The following is a 27,972-nucleotide window of genomic DNA, read 5'->3' as shown; positions in this document are numbered from 1 at the left end:
GCAATGACCTAGAAACAACCTAGCAACCCCATGTAATACCAAAAGTAACAAACTAGCATGCACTTGTAATAGCAGAGAAATGGCCTCGCAACCACCTACAATTAAATAACATGACTTAGCAACTAGCTGGCAATGCCCTAGCAACCACCTGCAATACCAAAGTAACAAACTAGCAGGCACCTTTGATTCCATAGAAATGACCAAGCAACCACCTGAAATACCAAGTAAATACTCTGCAACCACCTAGCAACATCCTGGCAACCACTTACTATACCATAACATCAACCTATATAATATCTAGCAAAACACTAGCAATGTCGTGGAAGACCACAACAACCACCAAACAACACCCTACTCATTTTTTGTGAAGGTTGGCCAGCGGGAGGCCTGTAAAGGTGGAGTAAGAGAATGAGTAAAGGGGAGATTGATGAAGAGCTGATGGCTCAGGCTCAGCGCACTTCCTGAAACTTAAACAGATCATCATTAGCGTTGTAGAGGCACTCTTCACAATTACAACACACATTACTGTTCTTCCCTCAGTGGGAAGTTCTATAATCACAATAAAATAAATCATAAATAACAACAAGCTGCACCTTCTGATTATTATGTGACACAAGACTTTTTCTGTGGAATCACTGAAGAGTGATGTACTGTGAATTGTACTGAATCACTGAAACATACTGAAGAGTGATGCATGATACTGAAAGTGATGAAGAAAGTAAAAAAGAGTCCATTAAGCTTGAGTTTGAAAATAAATCTTCCCAGAAGGGGGTGCAGATTATATCTCTGTCTGAACCTCACAGCTATTACAGGTAGCATTTACTACACTGAAAAATACGTAAAAGCTTTATTGCACATGGTTTATATACAAAATTAAGATACAGAAGGTTCAGTGATATCACATTGTTAGACATGTCCAGTGTATTTTACAGCCAAATTCAATGACGAGGTTTTGCGTACCATGCACTGTGTTTACAGGTATGTCAAAACCAAAACTTGCTGATAGCTTGGGAGAAGAACTGAAAGTGGACTGTTTGCTGGATATAAAAACTCCTGATGCACCTTTTCAGGACACTCACTCAAAGTCCCACTGAGCTGAAGCCATCACAGGAGAGAAAACAGGTAAGAATCAACAGTTTTTATTCAGCACCAGTAATCCAATTCGAAAGAAATTACAGAATGTGGTGTGAGATCACCCAGGATGGTAATGTATGCCAGGACATCACAGGGCACCATGTGCACTCATTCACACACTCATTCACACCTAGCGACAAGTTACCTGAACCTATCCACCTACTGGCATGTTTTTAGGAAGTGGGATGAAAGCAGAGGAAAACTCACCCAGACATCAGAAAGACATGCAGAAACTCTGCTATGATTCTTTGTGATTAAATTTAAACAATTATTGTTAGTTTTGTGAATTCTCTTGTTGGCCCAATGACACTTGAGTTTCAGTTTTCTGCTTTGTAGGACCATCAACATGGCCAGTAAGGGCAAACAGTGGGTTCTCCTGGCAGCAGGTTCAAACGGTTGGGAAGACTATGATGTTCAGGTGTGAATATTAAATGCAGTGACTTAAATTTAGTGTTAACTTCAGATGTTGTACATAATATGTTCTAGGATACTTTTGAAAAATTGCTTTTATGCTTAAAGCTTGGTTAAATGATTTCTTTTCAAGGACCTTTTCTGTTACAGGCCAACGTGTGTCACGCTTACCAGATCATACACCAGAATGGTGTTCCAGACGAGCAGATTGTGGTGATGATGTATGATGATATCGCTTATGATCAGCAGTGAGTATGGTGCTCTGTAGGAGAAGTGGGCCGTGACAAAGTGAGAAAATAATCTGATTAGACAACATGAGAATTAAAAAATACATTTCACTGTGGAGAAGTAAAATATGTTTATGCTTTCTGCAAAAGAATAATTTACTTGAATGTTCCTCACATCAGCCCAGACCAAACGGGGCCACACCTGATCCACTGGAGCCCCACAACCCTGAGAAATAGGACTCTTGTGCACCCAAATTTAAAAGATATTAATTTCCAAACCAAAAGATCCAGATCCGGAAACATTTACAGGTGCATAGGGTTCGCCAAAATGCATCCAACGAACCCATCCTGGGCCCAATTGGACCATGTTTTGGTACTTTATTTGGCCGAAGTTCATGCATATGCTCCTCCTTCTTGCTGAGTCCTTTCCAACAAGTTCCCACTCGAGCTTCTTGCCCTCTTGTGAGCTGAGGAATAAAAGGACAAAAGGAGCATGTCCTGGTCCACCCTCTGGGGAAGCCTTATCCAACACACCGGACTTTTATTTTTAATCTTTATTATTTTAATCTGTTAAACAACAGGACAGTGGATTAGTGTGTGCATTTTTTAATTATACATCCTGTAATTTAATTCCAGAGTGGCATCACATAAACATCTCACAATGCAACACACATCAGAATCAGAATTACTTTATTAATCCCCAGACGGAAATTCAAAATTGCTACCAAGCTCCTGAATCAGAGAAGTAAACATGTCTAAAAATAGAAGATAAAATCATCTGAAAAAATAAATAAAATAAATTTAAATAAGTTCAATAACTTCACGTAAAAGCAAAATGAAGTGATTCTATATACAATGATTCCTATAGACATATATTACACCTGAGTTAAGGATACAGTATACATGGTAAAGACAGTGTACCACAGTTATACAGTGGCATTGTACAGCTTGACTGCAGCAGGTAGGAATGATTTCCTGTGTCTCTCAGTTGTGCAGCGTGGAAGAATCAGCCGTTTACTGAACACGCTCCTGTGGCTGATCAGCTCCTCATGGAGAGGGTGGGAAGGACAGTCTAAGAGTGTTTTTATTTTGGACAGTGTCCTCTTCTCCAACACCACTGTCAGAGAGTCCAGTTCCTCGCCTACAACATGGCCGGCCTTCCTGATGATCTTATTGAGTCTGTTAGCGTCCTTCACCTTCAGCCCGCTGCCCCAGCAGACGACAGCCTACAGGATGGCACTGGCCACCTCAGACTCATAGAACATCCGCAACATCCTTTGGCAGATGTTGAAGGACCTCAGCCATCTCAGAAAATAGAGACGGCTCTGGCCCTTTTTGGGTCCACGTTTTTGGATCAGTCCAGTTTATTATCCAAGTACACCCCCAGGTACTTATATTCCTCCACCATGTCCATACTGACCCCTTGGATGTTAATAGGGTTCACTGGAGCCCTGATTCTCTTCAGATCAACCACCAGTTCTTTCATCTTCGTCATGTTGAGCTGGAGGTGGTTCTTCCTGCTCCACGTGACAAAGTTGGCCTCCACCATCCTGTACTCACTCTCATCACCACCAGTAATACGTCCAACCACTGCAGAATCATCAGAAAATTTCTGGAGGTGGCAGGTCTCTGTGCAGTAGTTGAAATCAGTGGTGTAGAGAGTGAAAAGGAAAGGAGAAAGGACAGTCCCTTGTGGAGCCCCGGTGTTGCTGATCACTCTGTCTGATACACAGCACTGCAAGCGCACGTACTGTGGTCTGCCAGTCAAATAATCCACAATCCAGGACACCAGTGGGGCATCCACCTGCATCGCTGTCAACTTCTCACCCAGCAGAGCCGGCCGGATGGTGTCAAAAGCACTGGAGAAATAAAAAAACATGATCCGCACAGTGCTGGCTGGCTTGTCCAGGTGGCCATAGACTTTGTTGAGCAGGTATGATTGCGTCCTCTACTCCAAGACAGGGCTGGTCGGCAAACTGAAGGGGGTCAAGAAGTGGTTGGACCATCGGCCAGATATGCTCCAGGATGAGTCTATCTCAGGTCTTCATGACGTGTGACATCAATGCCATGGGCCTGTAGTCTTTGAGGTCACTGGGGCATGGCTTCTTTGGTACAGGGACAAGGCATGAAGTCTTCCACAGCACGGGGACCCTCTGAAGACCTAGGTTCATGTTGAAGACATACTCCACTTAGCTGGAGGGCTCAGGTCTTCAGGGCCCTGGGGCTAACACCATCCAGGCCTGCTGATTTTTCTGCATGGAGTCTCTTCAGCTGTCTTCTCACTTGCTCCTCGCTGATGATCAGTGTGGAGGTGACAGGTGGGGGAGAGATGAAGGTGTTTCTTGGGGGGGGTGCTCAGCCAGGGGGTCTGTTGAGGAGGAGAGAGCGAGGTCCTGAAATAGGGATGAGGTTGGGCAAGAAGAGGTGGGGGAGGGGAGAGAATGTGAAGTGTGTGGTTGTAGCCATCCCGCAGAAGAGTGGTGGTGGTGGGTTGGGGTCACGCCATCGAATCTGTTGAAGTAAAGATTCAGCTCATTCGCCCTTTCCACATTGCCATCCACTCCTTCACTGTTGGTTGGCTTGTAACCACTGATGGTCTTCATTCCACTCCACACCTCTATCATGTTGTTCCGTTGGAGTTTCCACTCCAACTTCCTCCTGTACTTTTCCTTGGCTTCCCTGATCATTGCTCTCAGTTCACGCTGTACTCCTCGCACCTCCTCCTTGTTGCCGGCTCTGAAAGCCCTCTTCTTCTCATTTAAGAGGGCTTTGATGTCCTTCATTACCCATGGGTTGTTGTTGGGGTAACAGCTGACAGTCCTAGCTGGGACAATGGTGTCCACACAGAAGTTGATGTATCCCGTGATGCACTCTGTGAGCCCATTAATGTCATCTCCATGGGGCTCACACAGTGTCTGCCAGTCTGTCACCTCAAAGCATCCCTGCAGTGTCTCGTTGGCCTCGTCTGTCCATCTCCTCACTATCTTTGATGTGGTGGGCAGTCTCTTCACCAGAGGCACATAGCAGGGGGAGAGGTAAATCAGGTTGTGGTCTGACCTGCCCAGTGGGGGGAGGGGGGAAGAGCTGTAAGCCTCTTTAACATTGGCATACAGCAGGTCTATTGTTCTTCCCTCTCTGGTAGGACAGTTCACAAATTGGATGAAAGCGAAAAGTGTTTTGTCCAAATTAACATGATTAAAGTCACCTGAGATAGCAATGAATGCACTCGGGTGTTGAGTCTGTAGCCGGGCTATTGCAGAGTGAATAGTGTCACAAGCAGTGTTCGGGTTTGCAGAGGGGGGAACATAAACAGCCACCATGATAACATTAGAAAACTCCCTGGGCAGATAATATGGACGAAGTCCGACAGCACACAGTTCAACATCCGGGCTACAGATGCGCTCCTTCACGGTGATGTGAGCTGGGTTACACCACCGGTTGTTCAAAAGAGCGGCAAGCCCTCCCCCTTTGTGCTTACTGCTCCTGGTGCGGTCTCTGTCTGCACACACCGTGTGGAAGCCCTTGATTGTAGCATTGTCATCAGGAACACCCTGGTGCAGCTATGTCTCCAGGAAGCACATTAAACTACACTCCTGATACTCCGTCTGACTCTGGGCCAGTGCCGTCAGCTCATCCACTTTATTCCTGAGGGACCTCATGTTCCCCATGATGTTAGAGGGGAGACACAGCTTTTAAGATTTTTCATTAAGCTTCCGTTGTCTCAAAGCCACCCTCTTCCTCCTTAGCTTCTTATTTCCTCTGCATCCTCTGTGTGTTTTCCGCCAAATTACCACAGGGATCTCATCGGGTCTCGTCACTAGAGCGGCCGGCTTCAGTTTGATCAGCTGATCTCTGGTGTAAACAATGCAGGCGGCGTGGAGTTGTTGCGTCGCTGCGCTGAAAAAAAGTTTTGTGACTGCGAGCAAAAAAAACCCAAAACTCTTGCAACCCTCATAGTGGCTTGATGACAGTGTTATGGTAACAGAGAAAAATAGCAAAAAAAAACCCAAGATAAGACAAGTAGGAAAAATAGAGAAAAAGGATCAGGAGCATTCGTCGCAGGCTGCACCCGAGCTGCCGCATGCGCACTAAATTAATACATTACAGTATTATACAAGAATGTTACAGTATTTTACTGATTTTCCAGGGCAGAGGTTTAAATAAATATAACAATCTGAGATGTGCAACAAAATGATTACAATTCATTTATCCTCAGTTCTTTATATTCATAAATACTGTAGCTTATGAATATTATAATTATATGATGAATAAATATTAATGAAAGATACTTATGTTACTTGTCTGTCATATTTTTGTGCAGAAATCCCTTTCCTGGAAACATCATCAATGTACCAAATGGCCCAAATGTTTACCCTGGGGTTCTAAAGGACTACACTGGAACAGTAATATGTTCTGTCACATGGAATAAATAAATATTCTGATTAGTTATTTTTGTTAAGATTAATTAATTGTTTTAAATAACTGTTCATTATCAGGATGTATCGGCTGAAAACTTTCTGGCTGTACTACGTGGAGATTCAGCTGCTGTCAAGAAAACAGGACCAAAAAAAATAATACAAAGGTAGAAACCATCTCTTTTAGCTTTATTCACCAAATTCCACATCTAATTCAGATGATCTTTGACAACATACTTTACTAAACTTCCTTAAAGCACTGCTGAATGAATCCTGGATTCTGGTCAGAAGGTGTTGGTTAATTTCTAGAACAGCAGCTCAGACAGTCCTTGGCAAGTTCAGTCTTGAGAGACCATTTGATTTCTGCAGGTTGAGCTGCACTTTTGCTGTTACTGTTAAGTCCTGCATGAGTATCACATACTCTTCCAGATGCATCACAAGTGTAAGGAGCTGTTGTAGCCTAATTTGTGGGCTGGTGGGTAGGCTGCAGTTGAGTGTGTCACTTTGACTGTTTTTCTTTTGCTGTCCAGGTCTGCACATTCCCAAAGGTAGCAAGATCAGCTTCACTGTTTGCTTCCAGGAGCCCCTCGAAGGGTCTATGTCTTGCTCGTAGAATGCTGATGACAGATGCATTATTGACCTTGATCTTTGTGTGTACAGTTAGCTTCCTCATATTCCAAACTCGCTCCGGTTTCCCCCACAGTCCAAAGACATGCAGGTTAGGTTAACTGGTGACTCTAAATTGACCGTAGGTGTGAATGTGAGTGTGAATGGTTGTCTGTGTCTATGTGTCAGCCCTGTGATGACCTGGCGACTTGTCCAGGGTGTACCCCGCCTTTCGCCCCTAGTCAGCTGGGATAGGCTCCAGCTTGCCTGCGACCCTGTAGAAGGATAAAGCGGCTAGAGATAATGAGATGAGATATTCCAAACTCTTTGCATGAGTCTTGACATTGTGGTCATGGCCTTACTGATGCGTTTGTTCAACTCAGAGTCGAGAGAGAGGGAGTTGGAAATGGTTGAACCCAGGTAAACAAAGTCATTGACTCCTTCTAATGTTTGATCAGAGATCGTTATGATGGATGGGTTCTCAATGTTCTGACCCATTACTTGTGTGTTCTTGAGATTGATGGTGAGACCAAAATCAGCTCAGACAGTAGCGCAGCTGCAAATCACAGGTTTATATTAATGCACTTGTTCTGCTCAAAGCAACCCACCTGGCACTAACAACCATGTCACGGTCAAACCATTCTGATGTTTGATGTTCATACTGTGGGTGGTCAAAGAGAGCAACTGGACTTGCTTGAAGATTCTTGAAGACGTTTCACCTCTCATCCGAAAGGCTTCTTCAGTTCTGTCTGACTAATAGTGAGTATCAGGTATTTATCCTGTCATGGATGAAAAGCAATCCTAAGGTGTCATTGAGTCATCCTGTTGGTGTGGGTCACTGGGGGCTGGGTGTGAACGGCCTAGAGAGTCGTTGGGGTGATCAATGGGTTGTTGGTTCTCTCTGTCCTCCTGTGAGTCACTGAAAACAGCTGGGTTTTGGTGTGCATTCAGTTGTCTGTGAAGTGTGCCAAGGACTGCATTGTAGGTGCCTGATAAATGGTGTCTTAGACCACCACCTCTGTTCAGTGATGGCCGTTCCAGGTTGATAAAAATGGCTTCTTTAACTCCTCGCTCATACCAACGATCCTCTCTGGCTAAAATGCGTACGTTGCAATCTTGAATGTCACTTTCTCAATGTTGTACAATGGCGGACTGCCCCACTTCACTCCATAGAGTTGTTATTGCACCTAGTGGTCAAAATGGGAACTGCAACAAGAGCTAATAGAGGCTCACTGATGCAGGAATCACTCTGCCCCATGCTGATAGGAGAATCAGAGGATAGGAGAGTTATTAACAGATATTTTTGATAACAAATAATCAAAATTAAATCTAAGAAAGTGCAGACAGTGTCGAAATGATGTACAGAACCTTTTCGATGATTAGATATTGTACAGATTGTGAGAGGGAAAGGGGGATTATTGAGTGACTAATATCCATACATCAGAAATAGGTGTGTGTGTGGGTGGGTGTGTACCACGGTGATCATTTCCCCACATACAGACTGAGAAAGGAAGAAAAACATGTCAACTTTTTCTAATGCCTGAAATTTAGGGCTAGTTTAAGATCTTTCATGGGGATTTTCAGATGCAGTTGGGCTGAATAGTTTTGATGAAACCTGGCAACACTTTTAACCTGGTTTACTCAAAGGTTCACTCACGCAAGTCAAGTGTGATATCCTCTCCGTTTTATTTCATTTGAGGCTGTATAGATATTAATATCATTTTGCAACACAAAAACATGAGCACAAGCTGCTGCTGTGCATCTGTTCAATTGGTTCATCTCCAGTTTTTTAATTGGGGGGGTGTGGGGGAGAATATTCTTCTTTTTGTCTGTTTTTGAATGATAAGACACTGCCATGTTCTCTGACATTAAAATGTGGAGCTCGTACACAAAACATGTGAAGGTTGGCAGGTTTGTGATTTTGTTTGCATCATTAGTTGTCATAGGAACAATGTATTTAGGAATCTATAAAATAAGCACCACATTTTGATAACATTTATGACAATATATCTTATTTTAATATTTATTCTCTTTCAGTGGTGAAAATGATACCATCTTCATCTACTTATCAGACCATGGAAATAAAGGAATTTTTCACTTTCCTAACTCCACAGTAAGTTTAGTGAATTTTCCTCCTCCTTCTAGGTCGTATTCAGATCTCTTACATAGTGCTGGTTATGCAAGCAACAGAGGGATGTAAAAGCAGAAAAAGAGTTGATTAAGAGCACACAAGCAAACAAACCCAAATCATGAAGTAGAAACAAAAAGCAGAATCAAAAGCAGGAAATGGTGAGGCGCGGCACAAACAGAAGGTCAAAGGCAGAATCAAAGGACAAAGCCCAAAGATACAAAACAAAGTCAAAACCAGAATCCAACTGTCAATTTAGAGCCAACAATTAACCTAACCTGCATGCCTTTGGACTGTGGGGGAAACCAGAGCACACCCACACAGACACGGGGAGAACATGCAAACTCCACACAGAAAGGCCCCATCGGCCACTGGACTTGAACCCAGAACCTTCTTGCTGTGAGGTTCTCCTACACCACCATGCCGCCCAAAACCAGAATCTCAATATGGAAACTAGCCAGGCTTGGTAAAGTCAAACAGGACACACTGAGCATTACATTGCAAAGACTAGGTGCAGTGAGAGTCCTTAAATAAGTGCAATAGTGATTGAGTCAAGGTGCAATTAGTAAACATGGTGATGTGCAGGAGAGGTGCTGTAGTCCATAGTGGCCATGTTTGAAGGCCGCTGTAAATGCTGGGAAGTGGAGTCTTGAACAGTCATTGGTGCAGATGTGACACATCATTATAGGGTGTTGTACAGTTGAAACATCAGCTTGAGTTGTTTTGATTTCATTGAAACTGAATATTAGTAAGAACTCATTTCCATCAGAGCATCAGATCCATCTACTACTGAGGTCATGAAACATTTAATTTTTCATAATTTCTAGCCACTTTATCCTGTTCTACAGGGTCGCAGGCAAGCTGGAGCCTATCCCAGCTAACTATGGGCAAAAGGCAGGGTACACCCTGGACAAGTCACCAGGTCATCACAGGGCTGACACAGACACAGACAACCATTCACACTCACACCTACGCTCAATTTAGAGTCACCAGTTAACTTAACCTGCATGTCTTTGGACTGTGGGGGAAACCCACGCGGACACAGGGAGAACATGCAAACTCCACACAGAAAGGCCGGCCACGGGGCTCGAACCCGGACCTTCTTGCTGTGAGGCGACAGCACTAACCACTACACCACCGTGCTGCCGTCGTGAAACATAATGATCTTTTTTCTCCTGTTACAGCTTTATGCCCATGACCTCATTCAGACAGTGAAGGCAATGTCACAGAGTCACAAATTTTCAAAGGTAAGTACTTTAACCCTTAACTTACATTTCAGAAAATCTCTGTAACCCAGGGCTCTCAGAGGCAGAGCAAGAATCCATATAGAAAAAGTTTATGAGCAGGGAAATCAAGGTCAAGAGAGTCAAGGTCCTTCACAAAACACTCTAATAGAACAACAATTTTTTTGGGGAAAAAAAAACATGTGGTCAAAAGGCAAACCAAGGTCACAAAATCAGATATCAGCGATCTCATCAAAATTAGAGCGCGAGACAAAGGCAAGGTCACAACACAAAGTCAGGGAGATACAATTGGCCGCTGATTCCAGTGTTGACGTGATAAGGACCTGTTCTGCATGCACTTTTCTGACTCATCACTCTCATTTATAAACCATGAAAAGACCCTAAAATAATAACCCTAAAACATTAAACCATTTATATTTTTGTATGTGTATTTACATTTGTTCTTGTGTGTGTGTGTGTTTACTGATCTTTTGTACAACCTGGTCAATGTTTGTAGATGGTCATTTATTTGGAAGCATGTTGTTCTGGATCAATGCTGGATCATCTGTCTGAGAGCAACGGTTAGTACCATATCTACTGATGGAAAATTCACAGTTCTGATATGTTTAGGTACATTCTGCTCATGTTTCTGAAAGACTGTTAACCTTGAATTTCAGTGTATGCAGTTTCTTCATGCAAGCCTGATGAATATACCTATGCTTGTTTCTTCAACAAGGAAAGAAATACCTTTCTTTCTGATATGTTCACCTTTAACTGGCTACAGCACATGGAGACGGTAAGAGTTTTTGGGTTATTTTGAGGAATTAATTCTTTAATAAAGTATTTTTACACATAAAACTTCTGTTTTATTTCTTGCATAATTGTAATGTAGTGGCCGACGAAGGCCTTTCTGTGCGGAGTTTGCATGTTCTCCCCGTGTCCGTGCGGGTTTCCTCCGGGTGCTCCGGTTTCCCCCACAGTCCAAAGACATGCAGGTTAGGTTAACTGGTGACTCTAAATTGGCCGTAGGTGTGAATGTGAGTGTGAATGGTTGTCTGTGTCTATGTGTCAGCCCTGTGATGACCTGGCGACTTGTCCAGGGTGTACCCCACCTTTGGCCCGTAGTCAGCTGGGATAGGCTCCAGCTTGCCTGCGACCCTGTAGAAGGATAATGAGATAATTGTAATGTATATGAATTGGACATCGTTCATTTTTTCTGTTCTTCTTCACTTCACTCTAAAGGTAAAACTTACCATGACTTCATTTGGAGAGCAGTTTTCCTACCTGGAGAAACATGTGAGTAAGGATGCGAGGAAGGCAGGAGTGACTGAGACACCATGTCACTATGGGGACAAGGTATGTATGTCATGTAATGGAGGTGAATGCAAGTGTAGGTTTAGAGTGTTTATTAAAAGGGCATACAAACAGGTTCAAATTGGGAGGCAGAAACAGGCAAAGGTCAGGTGATCTACAAACAGCTGTCACAACCTGGCTCACAAGGCCATGACAAAGATACACTGTTTTGTAGCATTAAATAAAGTAAATAATTCACATTAGCAGAATCTCACATTAGCGGTTCAGTAACTCTTGGCACCAAACGGGCATCGTATAGCTTGAGCAAGTTCACATGATACAACTGAGTGTCTTTTTGGTAGTCAGGAGTTGCAATGATATAATTTTGCTCAGAGACTTTCTTTAACCCCTTCAATGCACTTGGATGAATCACGTACGTCATGAAATCTTTTACCACTGTGCCTTATGATGTACGCTACTTGTCATCAACACCTCCTTTTATGTACCTTACAGGGCACATTATTTTAAATTCACAGTGGCACATTACTGTGAGTTGGCATAGTGGTTAGTGTGTCTGCCTTTAAATCAGGAGATTGTGAGTTCTATTCATGGTTGGGTCATATGAAAGACTGTTGTAAAAATGGTGCCCAGTTATTTTGAATACATGGACCCTTGGTGTATATTGTGTTTTCAAGTAGTAGTAATTCATGTTTATGGACAGGTTCTCATTGACAAGACCTGTTGTCTTGGGGGTTTTGAAGTTGTTTTTGATTACTAAAGTTATTTTTACTCTACAACAGTGTTTTTTTGTGATTTTTCTATACAAATATTAAAAATATAAAGTTCTGTACAAGTTAGAGAAAGATTATCAAAATATCCCAATTTTGACCTATTTTTGTCCTATATGCCCAGCACATTACAATTAATTATGGGTGGCAGCCAAGGGGTTAAAATAGAGTATGGACCCATGAATTTTGCCTGGAATAGAGAACTCGCAATAGGGAGGAGAGCCAGGACCTGATCCCCAGGGCTAAACTCATGCCTTTCTTCTCTACAATCATAACATTTTTTTCATTTTGGCCTGAGTGGTTGCCAACTTGTCTTGCGCCCACTCACCTGCTGTTTAAAACCATTGACTAAAATCATTTACATAGTCTAAAAGGTTTACAGGTGAGTTAGCTTCCTTCCAATCTGTTTGTAAAACCGCCAGTGGACCCTTCACAGTGTGGCCAAACACAAGATCATTTGGGCTAAACCCCATGCTCTCTTGTACTCCCTTTCTGGCAGACAGCAGAAGCTATGGCAAACCCTCTTCCCAGTCCCAGTCTGACTCCATACAATAAGCACACAAAAAAGATTTTAGAGTCTGATGAAATCTCTCTAATTTTGTGTGTGGTATGCAGACACACAATGATGTTTGATATGTAGTTCTTTTAAAACCTGTAAAACAAGCAAGATGTAAAGTTCAAGCCTTGATCACTCTGTATGATGGAAGGGATGCCAAAAAAAAAATGAGTCGGCGCTCTCACCACTGATTTGGTGGTTACAGTACGGAGTGGACAAGCTGCAGGATACCTTGTGCTCTGAAACATAATGGTTAACAAATACTTGCTGCCAGCCTCAGAGTAAGGTAGAGGACCCACACAATCTATTGGTCAAAGGACTTACTGACTGTCAGAATTGGTACCAGAGGAACAGGCTTATTGGACTGGTTTGGCTTTACTGTAAGTTGACAGGTATAACATGTTCTAATATAGGCAGCAACATCACGCTTTAGCCAAGGCCAAAAGATATACCACAATATGCGGTCATATGTTTTTCACACTCCAAGATGACCATCTCCAGACGCTCCGACCAAGCTCAATGAAAAGAGGGAGATCTCCCTACACTCACCCCAGAAAATAGGGAGAATTTTTTAAACCTTGAATGACGTACACAAAGCTACAGGAAGATGCTAAATTATACACATACCGGTACAAATGATTTAAAATGTACAAACAAACAAGATTTCTGTATCAAAATAACATCTATTTATTCAAATTTTGTTATCTGTCAGCTGGGTGAAGTACAATCATATTAAGGAGGAAGTAATAAAATCTTGAAAAAAATTTAATTATAAATAAAAAATTCCAAAACAAAACCATTTATCTTTTTGAAATTTAGAACTATGATAAAAATAATATCAAGAATCAAATTTATCACAACATTAGGAGATAAATAAAACAATGTGGATGGATCCCTGTAATAGTTTAATTAAGTTTAGTCATTGCAGTTACTGTCCTTTTTTCAATCACAGAGTTTCAGTCTCACAGTCTATTTATTCAGGAACTCTCTTCTCCATAAACACAGTATTATACTGGACTGTTGCCTTCTTAGCCAAAGAGATCAAGGAGGTACTTGGTTTGGTCTCATAGCTTGTGTTATCTGTGTTTATTTTGCAGCACTGTGTTTTTGTTGATCGGAATGTTTTCGAAGATAGTTTTTACCTCCATAGGCTACCGAGAAAGTCTCAAAACAGTAAAAACACTTGGCAAACGTCAGTCCTTTCTTGCTCTTTCTGACCCATGGATACTCCGTTTTCCAACTCCACTGATACTTCGAGAAGTACTTTGTTGACTTCTTAGGCAGTTGAGAGCCATCAGGTTCTGTATTTTGTCGTTTTGGCATCCTTAATGTACTCCTTTTCATTGGTCAATGCAAAAAATGCTGCCGACCGCAGAAAACTGAAAGTACACAGATTTACTTCTGGCGGAAGGTGGGAACTAGACTAGGTGAGGTGACATGGCGAAAATAGTAACCAACAATTGAGTGGTGCTGCAATCACCTTCCACAGAAAAAAACTGCATAAAAATAATTTTTGACTTTAGTCAATAGAATGTCGGGAGGATTTTTTTCACATGTCAGGAGATCGGGAGATTTTTTAGAAAAGTGCCAAATGATGGGAGCTCTCCCAATTTATTGGGAGACTTGGAGCCTCAGCATCTCTATCATGAGACAACTTCAAGACCATATCATGGAATTTGGTTAGAACTACCACATGAACAGTTGAGTCAGCCACAGAACTGTCACCACACAGCACCCATTTGCTCAACAGCAGCTCACCTTGAAGAAACTAACCCTGATCAGCACTTTTCATGTCATCCTTTGATGGACAAGGTTAAACAGCTCCAAGAAGCATGGGTCAGCACATTGCTCATCCACCAACTCACAACAGTAGACAGATAGAGGGAAACCTGACAAAGGGAACCATATCCTTTATGTGTGGTCTTTGAGTTTGTTCTGACACCAATGAAAGCAAATTTGCCTCAGCATACGTAACTCTAGGCATTCATCACAGCACACACTGGAGACACCTTTGGAGACTGAGCTGCACATTCATCCAATCTCAACAAAAGTGGTGGGACAGTGGCTACAGAAGGTGTTAATACCTCCTCAGGCCATACTTTATTACCAGCAAGGTCATTACCTAGGATTAAAGAAGCACACACAACAGGCAGTGTGGGAAGCACATCTATGGCTTCAGGAAACACACCATTTTGTAGCATTAAATCAAGTAATGTATTAAACAACTCAAATTTAACCAAAGAAACAGCATAACAAAAATATACAGTAGGCCACAGCCTTCTAGACAGTAAACAACATCAGAGAGGAAAAAGCACAAAAGCAAGGGGAGAGAGCCACCAATTTTGAGACATGCAGTTTTTATAGCTAGCCAAACAGGTGAAACCAATTCCCAGACTGAAAGTGAGGGATTAAATATGGAATGGATCTAAGGAAAAGCACTCCCTGAGAGAGAGAGAGAGAGAGAGAGAGAGAGAGAGAGAGACTATTAGTAAATAACCAAGGCATAAGATCCCCTGCCCAAAAGCTGGTAGACAAAACAGGCTGGCAGGAAGGGGCAGGGGTTATCATCCCCCCCCCCCATAAAACATCTATGGCAACTTCAGGCTTAGAGTCACTTCTGGGAGCTCAACATCTGACTGGCACTGGCTCAAGAAAGGGATCATAACTGGCTGTACCAGCTCAGTTATTCTCTTCACCCTTGCCATGAAGATGGTGTTCAAAGCAGCTGAAATGGCATGCAGAGGCCCCTGTCCAAGTCCGATATCCAGCAGCCCTCCATCAGAGCCTATGTTGATGACCTGACAGTCACCACTACATCAGTTCCTGGCAGCAGATGCATCCTTCAGACACCCTCACTCAGATGTCCCAGCCAGGGCCCGGCTTGTGTCCCAGCAGCATTGACCCACATTTTGGACCTTTTTATCTAGATCCACCTAGAGGCCCTCTCTGCAGCCTCTATGGTGGATTTGATGGCTCTCATCTTTACAGCTCCCATGATGCCGAGCAAGGTGTAGGTCTTACATAGGGAGTGGGCAGCAAAAACTCTACATCCCACTTCTATGCACTCACAGTGAGCTTTCAAGCCACTCCTCCAGCACTTCTCCACCATCTTGTGGTACTTGAGCTGCTTCTGCTCATTGTCCTCTTCCATGCAGTCCTCCCATATCCCTTTTCCACCAAATCAATTCCAGGGCTGGTTCAGGGCCAGTGCTGGTGCTGGTTCACAACTCGTTCAACTTGCAAGCCAGCTGAGAACCAGTTTGCTTTTCCATAGCTCGGGGTGCTAAGGTGAGCCATGTCATTACATCGCTGTATACATCAGTTACGTCGCTGCGTTTGCATAAACCTTGGCGCGAACATCGTAGCAACAACAACACGGAGAAGAAGCAGCAGCAACAACAACAATAATTGATGACTTCGCATTTGTACAGCTGCTGCTTCTCGTCACTTAAAAATGGCGACCTTTCGCGGTCTTGCTATTGTTGTCGGGCTTAACAACTCGGCCCCCCCGCGGACGTAAGCGGTTCTTTCCTCTGGCCCAGCAAAGAGTTGGTGCTAGCCTGGAACCATTTTTTCTGGCCCCAGAGCCAGTTCTTTGTCAGTGGAAACAGAAAACCCGGTTCCAAACTAAGCACTGGCCCCGAACCAGCCCTGGAACTGCTTTGGTGGAAAAGGGGCACCAGAGGACTGTCCACTCAACTAAGAGGACCTGCTTTGAAGAAGTCGATGTTAACATCATGTCTGGCCTCAAGGAGGTTCGTGTCACATGGTTTGGGAACTTGAGCTGCCTGCCAAGATCAACTCACAGCTCACAGTCTGATGCCAGTGAAAGCAGACTGGTTGATGGTGTATGCTGTGGTCATGGCTTACTCCAGCTCTCACAAAGGAACCTTGCTGTGAGTGCATAGAAGTAGGATATAGAGGCTTTGCTGCCCGCTCCCTATGTAAGACCTACACCCTGCTCAGCATCACAGGAGCTGTAAAGATGAGAGCCATTAAATCCACCATAGAGGCTGCAGAGAGGGCCTCAAGGTGGCTCTAGATAAAAAGGTCCAAAACATGGGTCAATACTGCTGGAACACAAGCTGGGCCCTGGCTGGGCCATCTGAGTGAGGGTGTTTGATGGTGAAAGACCTGAAACACCCAATGATCTCAGAAAACATCACTGATGATGTGTCCCAGAGCATCTATGGATGGATCTATGGTATACACTGGAATGGACCTAAAGAAAAACACTCCCAAAGAGAGAGAGCGAGAGAGAGAGACAGAGAGAGACTATTAGTAAGTAAACAAGGCATAAGGTCAACAAAGCAGGCTTGCAAAAAGGGGCAGGCATTGTCACAAAGCATAAACTAGAACAGGCAAAAAGCAAAACAAGGTTACCAAAAACAAAGTAAAAAAAACCCAGAACAACTAACATGATTAACAAAAGGCTTGGTAATGACTGGTGTGGAACACAGAGCATATACTTAAACAAGAACAAAGAGAAACACAAGGGCATCAATAGAGAGACTAATTGCAGCATAAACAGAAACAATTGGTCACACAGAGAGAGCACATAGTATGGTCTGGGGGTGGGGGGGATACATGACAGAACTTCCCTCCCTCTCCAAAGGTACTACTCCTGGAGAGTCTTCAAATACCCAAAAGGTAGTCCTGGACCTTTTTGTGAAATGTTCATCTGAGTTCATGGATTGTGAAGCAGGCATTATTCAAGGTATCTCCAACGTTCAACATTCTCTGGGAAGCTGGCCTGTAGAACAATGTTCTAAGCAGAGCAGACCTGCAGATCGATGTTCTCAAAAGAGATGAGAGACAGAGCAGCAACTTTCTTGCCAGAGTCTGATGGTAGGGTGATTGCAGTGGTGGTGCACAGGGGTGGGATAACAACATCCTCAGAGTCACTGACAGGCAGGATGACATCTTCAGCAGAGCACAGAGGCAGGATGATGCAAATTTCTGTGGGGCTGGAAGATAGAGTGACATTCTTGGCTGAACTGGCAGGTTGGACAATGTCCTCAGCTGAGAAGTGGGGCAGATTGGCAACTTCCACTGAGCAGAGAGGTGAGGTGATGACATCCTTACCAGAATCTAGTGGCAGAGCAGCAACTTCCTCACCAGAGTCTGGCTGTAGAGTGACAACATCCTTTTTGGAATCTAGTGGCACAGTGACAATGTCCTTGCTGGAGTCAGGTGGCAGAGTTTGAGAGACTAGCCCATCAGCCATTGACATGGGCATGACATTGGAAACTAACCCGTCAGCTCTGAGTATAAACTTGGTGTTGAAAACTGCCCTGTTGGCCTCTAGATTAAGTTTGTCATTGCCATTGGCCTCTGGCATGATCTTTGTATTAGAAGCCGCCTTGTTTGTCTGTGGCATGGCCATGATGCTGGAGCCTGGTCTGTTGGTCTCTGGCATGGACATGGCACTGGATACTGCCCCATCAGTTTCTGGCATGGGCATGGTGCTTGAGACTGCCCCATTAGTCTCTGGCATGGGCCTTAACATGGGGGTTGGCCTGAGCATGGACATGGGCCTGAAGCTGAAGACTACTATGTCAATCTCTGGCATGGGTGTGGACTTGGGTATAGGCATGAGCATGGACATGGGCTCAGGCGGGGGCAGGAGCAGAGACACAACACTGGAGGCTACCTCATTGGTCTCCGGAATGGACATGTGCATGGGCATCATCAAGTCAAGTCAGTTTATATGTATCACACTTTTAACAGTTGATGTTGTCTCAAAGGAGCTTTACAGAAAAAAATAGACTTTGAACATATGAACTAATTATTTCATTTCTAATAAATTTATTTGTCCCTAATAAGCAAGCCTGAGTTGACGGTGGCAAAGAACAACTCCATTAGATGGCATGAGAAAGAAACGTTGAGAAGAAACAAACTCAAAATGGAACCCATATTCATTTGGGTGAAAAGTTTCAAGCTAAAGTTTATGCATAAGAAATCAGTTAAGGCTCTCAGTCAGTGCTGGGATTTAAACTCTCAACCTTCTAATTATTATTGCAGTCTTTACACACACTCCTGTGTAAACATATTCATCTCTCCCAGCTGAAACGCTTAAAGAAATTTACCAGGAGTGGGGTTTGAACCCACGAGGACATGCATCCATTGGGTCTTAAGTCCAACGCCTTAACCACTCGGCCATCCTGGTCCCTGCTGGTGAGCTGTATTAGAGGTTGTCTCATTGACCACCAGGCGAAGCCAGGCACTTGGTTGACCTCCAGGAGGAGCATGGCACCAGAGGTAACCTTGTTGATCTCTGGTGGAAGCTCATCTCATCTCATCATCTCTAGCTGTTTTATCCTGTTCTACAGGGTCGCAGGCAAGCTGGAGTCTATCCCAGCTGACTACGGGCGAAAGGCGGGGTACACCCTGGACAAGTCGCCAGGTCATCACAGGGCTGACACATAGACACACACAACCATATCACACTCACTTTCACACCTACGGTCAATTTAGAGTCACCAGTTAACCTAACCTGCATGTCTTTGGACTGTGGGGGAAACCGGAGCACCCGGAGGAAACCCACGCAGACATGGGGAGAACATGCAAACTCCGCACAGAAAGGCCCTCGCTGGCCACGGGGCTCGAACCCGGACCTTCTTGCTGTGAGGCGACAGCGCTAACCACTACACCACCGTGCCGCCCTCTGGTGGAAGCTCTTGATTGGAAGTGGCCCTGTCTGCCTATAGAGAGAGCTCTTTGGTGGAACTCACCCCATTCGCCTCTGAAAAGGGTGCTTTGCTGGAGGTCAGCCTGTTGACTTCTGAACTGAGCTCTACAGTGGAGGCTGCCATGTTGGCCTCTAGGGGGAGCGTTTCAGTGAAGGTTGCCCAGTCAGCCTCTGGAGGGAGTTCCTCAGTGGCATGCCTACGCAGGCTGCACCAACCCCCCCCCCCCAAAATAAAAGCCCTTGCCAAGAGTTCAGAACAGTCACTTCATCATGTCACTGAACCTTGTGGAGTCTCTGAGCAATGGGTGCTTGATGGTAATGAGATAGTTGGCCCAGCAATGAGCTGACCCAGTGATTCAGTATATCATAATATTCACCCACACACCCTCTCTTGAGGCTTGGGCTCCACCAGGCTCTTGTCAATAAACCAAGTTTGGAATAGGAACCCATTAGGAGGATATTCCATTATAGGGAGCTGGGATATTGTACTATTTTATTGGAGAAACCATGTCGAGTCATATGCCAGCATGGTGCAGTCAGTATGTACTTGGCTGCCCAGGAGAAATACATGACAATGTACAATAAAAATAAATAGAATATCTTAAAGGTTTCTGCACATCATTATTATATGCCAATTTTGGAATAAAGTGAACCATTCTGTGAATAAAAAAAATCCTTAATGATTTTGTTCTCTGGCATTGGCAAGTGTTGTATTATTTATGACAATTAAACGTTAATGACATTGTTTAAATGCTTAGATTGTTTCATGTAATGTCATAATTATTCTTCTTTAACTGACATTATTTAGCGCATGCTGAAGTTAATGTTGAGTGAATTTCTTGGAGAATCCTCCAAGCTTGTCAGCGAAGCCTACACATCCCAATCGCTGAACATTCAAGTATCCGATGTGGTTGACACTGCAGAAGTTCCACTGATAATCCAAGAAAACAGGATTAACAATGAAGAGGATCCAGAAAAAAGACAAGCCCTGGAAAGACAATATGAGGATCTTAAAAGAGTGAGTAAGCCACTTCTACTGCACTGCATTATTTATACTCCTTATTTCTGAACAGCTTCAGTACTCACACTCACTGTATCCATAGCCTGACTCTTATTCATCAACATAACCCTGTATTATAGGAGTAATAAACACTGCATGTAGCTGTTATAGTAAAATACTGAGTGAAGAGGTGGAGTGATGAAGCAGAGTTACTGTTACCACGAAAAAAGTTGATTATTTTCCTCTAACAGCATGTCCCCAAGAGTTTTATTCCTCTTCGACCACAGCAATCTGCAATGACTACATTTTTTTATTTTAAAAATTGACATATACTTTTTTTTTAATCTGTTTGTAGCGCCCCCTTGCTCGCCTGGCAGTAATATGGGGTGCGCTCCCCAGGTTCTTTGACGTTAAGTCTAAAAGATTCACAATTCAACAGAAGTACAAAAATATGAACTATTTACTTATATACAAGAGTTTCAATGCAAATACAAAAGAATACATGTATAAAACAAAATACACACTTGTGAAACAATCACGTTACACTTTTCAGTTCAACGTCCGTTGACATTCAAATACTCATTTCCCCGCTCAAACAAGCTATTGGAAAAAACTGACTTATTAGCTGGCAAGTATAATGTTAACTTAAAATGTACAGTTGCACTGAAAGGTACAGAAAATAATGTACTTACCTTAAAGGAAATGAAATACAATAAATACCCGACCGTATGTTAGAGAGTTCTTAGGTGCAGGCCTGGTCGAATTTTCCCGATGGGAGCAGTGTCCGTGGGTTTGGAAGGTGATGTCTGTGCTGTGGAAGATGAGGATGAGGATGACGACAGCAATGGTGTTTTTTTTCCTCTTAGGCTCCGTTAGCAGTTCGTGCAGCAACGACAGAGCAGTAACCGTGCTGGCTACCATCTAAAGATGCTTCAGCTGGCTGACTGGCCAACAGTGTGCGTTGTAGAGTCTTAGCCAGTCTCCACAAGTCCTCAAAACTAACAATTTCTGCACTAACTCTTAAAAGTCACTTTCTCTATCTTTTAACCTTTGTTGTTACATAACCCGGCGTGCGGCCAAAGTTACACTTTCTCTTTTTAGCCTAAACCTTTTTTCTCTTGCCACTTTCTCTGCCTCGTGTCGTTCTTCTCCCCTCTCTCTCCTTCCTCCTCCCTTGACCTGTCCTTCCTTCTCCAACACCTGATTGGCTCCTCTTTTTAACTTCCGACTGAATGTAAACATTTTTAACTTAGTTTTAGCATATATATTTTAAAATATATCATTAAAACATTTTAACATATGAACAACATACATGAATTGCGTGCACATGAATAAAAATAAACAAACAAAATAAACATATGCACATAGTCAAAACAAATAAATCCCACAGGGCTACATGTTTGTAGTTACATTTCATGTTGACATGCTTTTTAAGTCGAGATTATTTTTGCACAGCAAATTTTGTAAATGAATCTGAACAGCAACCGTCTGCGTCACAGTAGAATGTAACAAACTCAGCGGTGTTTATTATTGGGGGAAACAACGGTCAGGTGTCCCACATCAGCCATTACTCCTCTGGGTCAAGTTTAAACCACACCCATTATATGATAAACCCCACCCCCACATGTGACATGTTTAGTTTTTAATTCTGTAATAAAATTAGCCATGATGTCAAAATTGTTTTCATTTTGTCATGAATTACATATCATGGAACGTGAAAATACCTTTGTATTTTAGAAACAGTTCCTCTCAATGTCTTTCTATTTGAAATGTGTATATTATGGTCTTATTTGTAGAAGAGGAAGACAGTGGATGAAGCCCTGCAGAAGATTACTGAGTGCGTAAACACTTCACAAGCTCTGACTGAAAAACGTGAGGTGACTCGCACATACGAACTCAAAGTCGTGGCTGAGCATTTTAGAAAAACGATCTTCAACTGGGAAGAGGAGCCGGTATGTATCTGTACTGTATGTGTGTGTTTTTTTTTTTGACTAACATGACTTATGATCATTTCAGACAACAGGAACTAGAAAAACCACACTAACATTAACATTCCACTGCACAGTGTTCCCCTAACATCAACATTAATACATCATTAGTAACATTAACAAGCTAATTAACATCTTTATTTTGTGATTTTTCCAAAACAATGAACTGAATAATTAAAAAATAAACTCATCCAGTATCAAACATTTATTTCATCACCAAATCAAAGAAACAGCATGAACTAACGGCTCAATTCATACATTTTGGGTGAAATTAATAAATGAGGCTAGCTCTATTAACATGCTGTAATTTAATTTATGCTAAATGAAATAAAAATATATTAATACATGTGCTTTCACCAGTGCAGTGTTTAATCTGTTTAAATGGCCCCCTGGTGTGTCTCCTGCTCAGGTCTTTAGGCAGGTGGATAATTCTGTCACCTCAATAGGGGTGTTTCTGCGTGTCTCAGATTTTGCTCATTATTTCCTCTGCCAAGTGTGTTGGAAAAGGATATGTTCTTGCCTCTGTTTGTTTGTTTGTTTGTTTGCTTGTTTGTTCCCAACATAACTCAAAAAGTGCTGAACAGATTTTGAGGAAATTTTGAGGAAAGATGAGCCATGGGCCAAGGAACATTAAAAAGCTGATTAGCTTTTAATGCAAATCCGGATTTGTATGTGGCTCAAGGATTTTTTTTTAGTCTGTTCCCAACGTAACGCAAAAAGTAGTGAATGGATTTGGATGAAATTTGGTGGACAGCTTTAGTATTATCCTAGGTTCAAGTGATTTGATTTTGATGTTGATAATATGTGGCTTGATGGAGGTATGCACTCTACTGAGTGACTTTCTAAATGTTTGTTTGTTTCTTGTGACCTCAAACCAAAGTCTTTTTGACTGAATCCTAACATCAAAATATAATATTTTCCCATTAAAAACGTCTTTCTTTATCTGGGAAACCATGGTTAGGATTTCATATCCTAAACATATTCATGGGGCAGCAATGGCCTCAAAGTTAGAGAAGCAGCCTTGGGCCCAAAGGGTTGCTGGTCTGATTCTCTGGACCAGCAAGAAAAATCCATGGTTGAAGTGCCCTTGAGCAAGGCACCTAATGCTCAACTGTTCCCCAAGAGGTGTGTGTGCGCGCACGTGCTCATTGTATGTCACTCTGGATAAGAGCATCTGCTAAATACCTGTAATGTAATATATCCTCAGAAATATTATCACCAGTCACATGAATTTGGTAAACATAAAAAACAAACTTGTTTGCTCTCTGTTTACATCCTCAGAAGGCCAGTTTTTGTTTTCTTACAAGGAACTCAGAATGGCAAAGTGTATAAATGTGAGTGATAATGGGTGGGAAGCCATGAGCTAATGGTTCAAGAAGCAGCTTTGGGGCCAAAAGGTCACTGGTTTGATTCCCTGGACCAGCAGGAATAGCTGAAGTGCTTGAGCTCTTGCATGTCGTTCTGGATAAGAGCATCTGCTCAATACCATTAATGTAACAATATTAGGGCTTACAGACCCCACTTTAATAGACACATATGCTAAAAGTCACAGTTTGTGCTTCAACTATAATATTTCATTGATTTTGAAAAAATAATGGAATTCAAGACATTGACAAAATTACAAGATGTGTTTAAAAATTTGTGCCCAGATGGTCATGAGTCACAAGATGAATCATGGAGAACTGAGTAAAACATGTTGAAAGTATCAACAGGTTCTGTTCCAAGTTGCAATGTCCTTTCATGTTGTCTTGATTTCACACTGAATGAGATCTCAGCCCATGTTTTGCCTTCCGTGGGCGTTGAATTTCCTTATAAACTACCAGTGACCATCATCAAAATTATGACGACACCACATGGCACATATCAGCAGTATTATTTCTAATTAATTTACTAATTTGACATCAGTGCTAATAAGTCAAAAGCCAATACAGACTCGTATGCAATAATGCATGTTTTTTATTTTTATTTTTTTTATTTTTAAATAACTTGTTTCAGAGATTGAACTGTGTTCTTTGTAATTTAAATAAATGAAGGTTGCTGAGATTGAACACATTAATAAGTTTTTTATTTAATTTCTGTGGCACTTTATGAAGGTAAACATTGCCGATGTCCATTTTATGTGAAGAGAAACACAGTCGAATCCGCAGTCAAAAATACACAGCTACAGCCAGCTCTGAATGAGCATAAAACCATGGGAAAGCCATGTCTTAATGGTTCGAGAAACAGCTGTGGGCCCAAATGGTTGCCCGTTCAATTCCCTGGACCAGCAGGAATGGCTGATGTGCCCTTGAGCCTACTGGGTATGTTGTACGTTGCTCTGGATAAGAGCATCTGCTAAATGTATGTAATGTAATGAGCAGCTGGGAGCACAGCAATCACACTTGAGAGAGTATTATCAGTGACAGGAACTGGTTGGCAGTCACTGCTTACACTTTAGGTTATGAATAGTTTATTGTCTGTAATGTTTGCACCTACTGCACTCATGCACTTTATGTTGTTATATGAGACGTTGTTTCAAAGAAGAAGAAACCATTTTTTGTCACACTCAAACCCAGTGAAATTCCTCCATCTGAAGCAGTGAACACACACACAGGTCCCCAGAGCAGTGGGCAGCTATACTACAGCACCCAGGGAGCAGTTGGGGGTTAGGGGCTTTGCTCAAGGGCACTTCAGCCATGATACAGAGGGAGGGGAAAGTGCTGTTCAGACATTAAACTCCCCTCACATTTTTCCTGCTGATTGATTCCGGGAATCAAACCAGCGACGCTTTGGGCCCAAGGCTGCTTCTCTAACCTTCAGGCCATGGCTGTTTCATCTTAACTGTGTACTGTACCAACTGTATATGGTTGAAACAACAATTAAAAAAGTCTTGACCTTGAGAGTCCAAGAGTCAATCCGGTGTCAGTCCACCTCTGAGTGAACGATAGTGAGAAAGTGAATCGACTCAGCTGTATTGTTCTACAGTGTAGAAAATAGTCAAAATACAGAAAAAGCTATGAATGAGTAGGGGTGTACAAACTTTTGACGAGTACTTATTAACTTAATCTCTTTCTCTCTCTCTGTGCAGTTTGTTGTCACTCATTCACACCTGCAGGTTTTAGTGAATCTGTGTGAGTGTGGTTTGGAGGTTGAGAGGTACGTGCTGTGTTCCAGTCAATCTGGAATTAAACTCATCCAGTCATTTCTAATTTCATTTCTAATTTCATTTCTAATTTCTTTGCCTCCATCAGCATCACCGAAGCCATCACTCATGTTAGCCAGGAGATAACATTCTGAAGAACTCACACACGACTTTGCGATTGTTTTCTTTTCCACATTTTCTTACTTTCAGTAATATGAGGATGTTGTTTAGATCATCTTATTAAAACCAATATTATTTTTTTTTAACTTTTCCTGCTTTTTTTCTTAATGGTGAGTCAAAAATGATCATAATGTACTTGTGATGGAAAAACTGATCAACCTATTAATTGTTTTACTCGAACTAAAGACCATAATAAAGAACTTGCTAAGAAAGAAAAGTTTATTTGTTAAATGTGTGTATTTAGACGGCATTGTGCTCCACAGACAATCTGTAGATATGCTATGACTTGATTTTAAAAAGGTTTCAAAAGGCAGCAGCTAGACATTTTAAATGTGTTATTAATTTAAAAAGATGATAGATTTAGTGTCATTAATGTGTGAGTATACTGTAATGATATAATTCTTAACAGCTTGCTCATCAGATTTATAAACTGGGTTAGTAATATCACTTCACATGTAATAATACTGACAGTAAGAGCTCGGTTTTCATTTGACTTCAGCAAACTGTTAAAATTGCACAAGTGTTTCTGCTCCACTGTCCAGTGTGCTGCAGTACCACTCCTGACCACTAGAGGTCACAATCTCCTGATTTTCGAGACAAACTTATCACGTAGACTTTAATTTCCTGTGCCAATATTTACTTCCTGATTAGTGTGGAATGTGAAAAAGCTCAAAAAAAGCAGGTTTTAATGTTTTGGAAATATTTAAAACACTCTTAAAAGTAGTGTTGCCACCTGTCCCGGTTTTTCCTGATTGTCCCGGATTTTCATGGTCTGTCCCGGAAAAAAAAATAAAAATCCGGGACACTGAATGTCCCGGTTTTTTGTACATAATGGGCAAAATGTGTATTTCAACTTGCGAGCCAGCTGAGAACCAGTTTGCTTTTCCGAGCTCGCCGTGCTAAGCGGAGCCACGTCATTACGTCGCTGTATACGTCATTACGTCGCTGTATACGTCAGTTACGTCGCTACGTTTGCATTAACCTTGGCGCGAATATCAAAGCAAAAACAACACGGAAGCAGCAGCAGCAACAACAATAATAATAATAATGGATGACTTCACGTTTGTACAGCTGCTGCTTCTCATCGCTTAAAAATGGCGATCTTTCGTGGTCTTGTTATTGTTGTTGGTCTTAACAACTCCGCCCCCCCGCTGACGTAAGCGGTTCTTTCCTCTGGCCCAGCAGAGAGTTGGTGCTAGCCTGGAACTGGTTTTTCTGGCCCCAGAGCCAGTTCTTTGTCAGTGGAAACAGACAACCCAGTTCCAAACTAAGCACTGGCCCCGAACCAGCCCTGGAACTGATTTGGTGGAAAAGGGGCAATGGAGGATGCTTGGACTGATAAAAGAAACAGACTCTCTGTTGCAATGGTGAAGGCTGAGCTTCAAGTCAGGCTAAACTTTCAGTTGTCCTGTACTGAGTTCAAGACATTCATTGAAAATCAGCCAGGACTCATAGCAGCAGCAAAGAAAAACACCAAATATAAATGGAAGATTAGGTAAGGTTTTGGTGAATTAAATTAAATAGTGTAGTGTAGTACATACTCCTGTATGTGCCCAGTTATATCAGTTACATGTCCTCCTATGTATTTGTTTAGCCAAGAGCAGCAGAGGCACAGGCAAGCACAAGCAAAGCACACACCACACTCTAAGCAATCAGGTAAGCTGTTTGACACTACACCTTACATTGTTACATTCAGGTATTCTTAGATACAATGAAAAATTAATTATTTTTATTCCACATAAGCAAACAAACAGAACTTAATTATTTATTCCCCTTTTACCTGTGCCCACTACTGCCCCCAGGTGTCCACAACCAAAAACTGTTGGAAATAAACCAAAATAATGAAGACCTGCTTTATTATGTAAAGCAATTAACTAAACAAATAACTAGCAAAAGCGTCATTTTTACTAATTAGAGCAATACAATTTCAGCATAGAAGGGCGATTTTTGTCTTGGGTTAGATGTGCGAAGGGCGCCGTTGCTTACAAGCAAAAAGGTCAATTGGATGGTCGAAATGTCCAGGATTTTTGTCAGACACAGGTGGCAACCCTACTTAAAAGTGCAGCTTGAATATCTGCAATGTTGAATTTTTTTGAAATGATAGTGAGATTCAACTCCAGTTTTTGACTGCCAGTGAAGTTGAACATCATTCATCCCATTAAGGATGAATCTGGTGATACCAGATGAGTTGACAAACATAGAGTCGTCTCT

At 42.3% G+C, this 27,972-nt stretch overlaps 1 protein-coding gene and 1 non-coding gene across 2 annotated transcripts; one reads left to right on the top strand and one right to left on the bottom strand.

Annotated features, from left to right (window-relative positions):
- Positions 1-1,480: 1,480 nt before the first annotated feature.
- LOC132897438 (legumain-like) lies at positions 1,481-25,736 on the top strand. The gene is made up of 13 exons (XM_060938711.1): positions 1,481-1,552; positions 1,696-1,793; positions 6,094-6,175; positions 6,269-6,354; positions 8,831-8,906; positions 10,106-10,168; positions 10,662-10,725; positions 10,822-10,940; positions 11,387-11,500; positions 20,281-20,490; positions 22,269-22,424; positions 25,528-25,595; positions 25,691-25,736. Exons 1-13 carry the CDS (start codon positions 1,481-1,483, stop codon positions 25,734-25,736), a joined length of 1,254 nt encoding a protein of 417 aa, XP_060794694.1.
- trnal-uaa (transfer RNA leucine (anticodon UAA)) lies at positions 18,868-18,950 on the bottom strand. Its single transcript has one exon. It is a non-coding gene; the product is annotated as a tRNA-Leu (tRNA).
- Positions 25,737-27,972: the final 2,236 nt, after the last annotated feature.

The sequence above is a fragment of the Neoarius graeffei genome, chromosome 14 (genome assembly GCF_027579695.1).
Source record: "Neoarius graeffei isolate fNeoGra1 chromosome 14, fNeoGra1.pri, whole genome shotgun sequence".
Classification (NCBI taxonomy): domain Eukaryota; kingdom Metazoa; phylum Chordata; class Actinopteri; order Siluriformes; family Ariidae; genus Neoarius; species Neoarius graeffei.
This window is presented reverse-complemented; position numbering and strand designations above follow the sequence as displayed.